Source organism: Pteropus vampyrus, unplaced genomic scaffold, assembly GCF_000151845.1.
Source record: "Pteropus vampyrus isolate Shadow unplaced genomic scaffold, Pvam_2.0 Scaffold143, whole genome shotgun sequence".
Classification (NCBI taxonomy): domain Eukaryota; kingdom Metazoa; phylum Chordata; class Mammalia; order Chiroptera; family Pteropodidae; genus Pteropus; species Pteropus vampyrus.
In genome coordinates, this window is record NW_011888924.1 from 215,699 (window position 1) to 218,007 (window position 2,309).

At 51.5% G+C, this 2,309-nt stretch overlaps 1 protein-coding gene across 1 annotated transcript in view; it reads right to left on the bottom strand.

The window, feature by feature from the left end:
* ARSG (arylsulfatase G) overlaps positions 1 to 2,309 on the bottom strand; it is a 92,327-nt gene that overhangs the window by 30,748 nt on the left and 59,270 nt on the right. Inside the window, exon 7 of the mRNA XM_023535653.1 lies at positions 643 to 839. Coding sequence (XP_023391421.1) covers positions 643 to 839 — 197 coding nt within the window. The remainder of the gene's footprint in view (positions 1 to 642; positions 840 to 2,309) is intronic.

Sequence of the window (2,309 nt, forward strand, 5' to 3'; positions counted from 1 at the left end):
TGGATGAGATTCTATTGTTAGCTTAATTTTGTGGATGAAGAAACAGAGGTTTAGAGAGATTGACCTTCCCGACAGCAGCACATAGCTACAAAGCCATGTCTCTACGCACCCCAAAGGCAGTGCTTTTAACCACTGCCCTTGTCCAGACAGGGACCTGCCCCCTCATACCACCCCGCCCCCCCGCCCCCAGCCACAATGCCTGTGTGGGCCCTCTAAATGGCTCACTAGTTCAGCTCCACTCAGCTAAAAGATGTGGCCTGGTGACCGGTGGCAACTGATGTCTTTGGGCCTGGGAGGATGGTAAAGAGGGAGTCTCAGAACAGCTCGAGGACTACACGGGCTCGCAGCGTCGAAGTCATTCATTAACAATTAAGAGCAATACCCAGATGGCCCTAACCAGCACATGAGGGGCCAGCAGGGTACCTGCTCTCTCTGGGCAAACCTTTCCAGGGCCTCAGCCTTGGAGGCCCCAATGGACAGGTACTCAGCATTCAAGCCAACAAACACCAGTAGGGCCCTAAGTTCAAAGCAAGCCCCCCACCCCATTAAAGAGGATCACTTGATGAGCCTCTGTTCTCCAGGGGCCACGTGCAGGGTTATCCATTAGATCTCTGTTAGGCTGGCTGGTTTTGACTACTTTACCTATAAACCAGAGGAATGTGTTTTCCTTGGCTGTGCAGTCAACTTTGTCTTTGATTTGACCCACCAGGCTGTCCATCTCCCGGAGGCCTGCAGCATATGGCGTGCGGCCCCGCAAGTCTGCTGATAACGGGGTCCCGGTTAAAGGCACGTGCATGTGGGCCAGGCCCACATAGAGCAGGAAAGGTCTTCTGCTGGTGCTGGAACAGGAAGCCAAAAGGTCACACTCCAGAAGGCTCTCTGCCTTGTCCAGGGTCTCTCTCTTGCCTCAGAGAAAACCCCCAGAATACCTTCTGCCTCATGCGTTCAGGGAGTGCGCATCTGTCTAGAACCTTCCTAGGATATGTGGAGATCATCTGGTTAGCCAATGAGAACCTGAGAGGAACTGTAATAATCGTTACTGCTCTTTAACATTGACTGTGAGCTTGTTAAATGGGACGCATGTTGTTTAAATTCATTCTCATAAGAACCCCACATTCCCTTCTTCAGGAGAAGCTTCAGAGGCTTAGGGAGACCAAAGGACTTGTCCAGGGTTACACATTAATGAGTGACAGAGTCTGGATTCCAGCTGACATCCGGCGGAGAATAAAGCCTTTGCTCTTAACTGCTGCACTCTAAAGTCCAGTGCAAACATATTTTTAAATTTTAAAATCTGCTCTCTGCGGCATCCAGGCCATCATATCCATTCTCAGACTCAGCTCTTCCTAAGAGATGAATGAATGACTCACGTTGACCACAGGAAATGCCAAGCATGCACATGACCGCCTGAGAACATCTAGATCAAGGGTCTATTAGAGACCCAGGTGCCCAGCCACCTACTCTAACCCTGAAGATTCCACTGGCGGTGTGTTGGGAGCTGGGTGGACTCTGCTTCCTGTCTGTGCCCCACCCCCATTCCCAGGCAAAGAGCAGGATCGAGGGCAGCTGCAGAACCACCTCTCTCCTCCTGCAGCGGGGACCCTGGGTCTCTCTGGCATGGGCTGTTGCAATAGCCACTCCCCCCCCACAGTTCACCACCCACCTCTGGGCCACGGTGGTACAGCCTTCTGCCTCCTCCGATCACAAGTCCTGGATCGCTTCATCCTCCCCGCCCCTTACAGTACTGATCGGTGTCGATAATACACCTCCACTAAAACCAACTTCTTACACACCTGTTTCCCCACTAGCCTGGGAGCTACTCAAAAGTGGTTAGGTCAAGTCCCTCCCTCATCATTCATTCATGCAATGAACATTTATTAAGAGCTCCAACTAGGCCCCAGGAACGAGGGACAGAGTGACAAACGTGATAGATATGATTTCCACCTTCTTGGAGCTTAACAACCAAATGGGACCATGAGGGAGAAAAATGCAACTAAAAAAGTCAATCAGATCATTATTTACAAATGAGAAGTGTGATGGGGTGAAATTCGGATGCTGGGTCAGGGGAGGCAAACTGAGCTTGGGGGAAGGAGAGGGGAGAGATCCCCAAGATACTGGGGTCTGAAGAATGAGGGGCTACAGGTGGGCTGTGCTGATGGCCACTCAAGGCAGACGGAACGGCTCTGGGGCGAGGCTACGGAGGGAAGGCCTCGGGTCCCACTGCTTCACCATTCATTGGTTCGTTCCTTTCCTCGCTCGTTATTCATCCAGATATTCAGGTGGGAGAAAGATGAAGGAAGAAGAATGAGAAT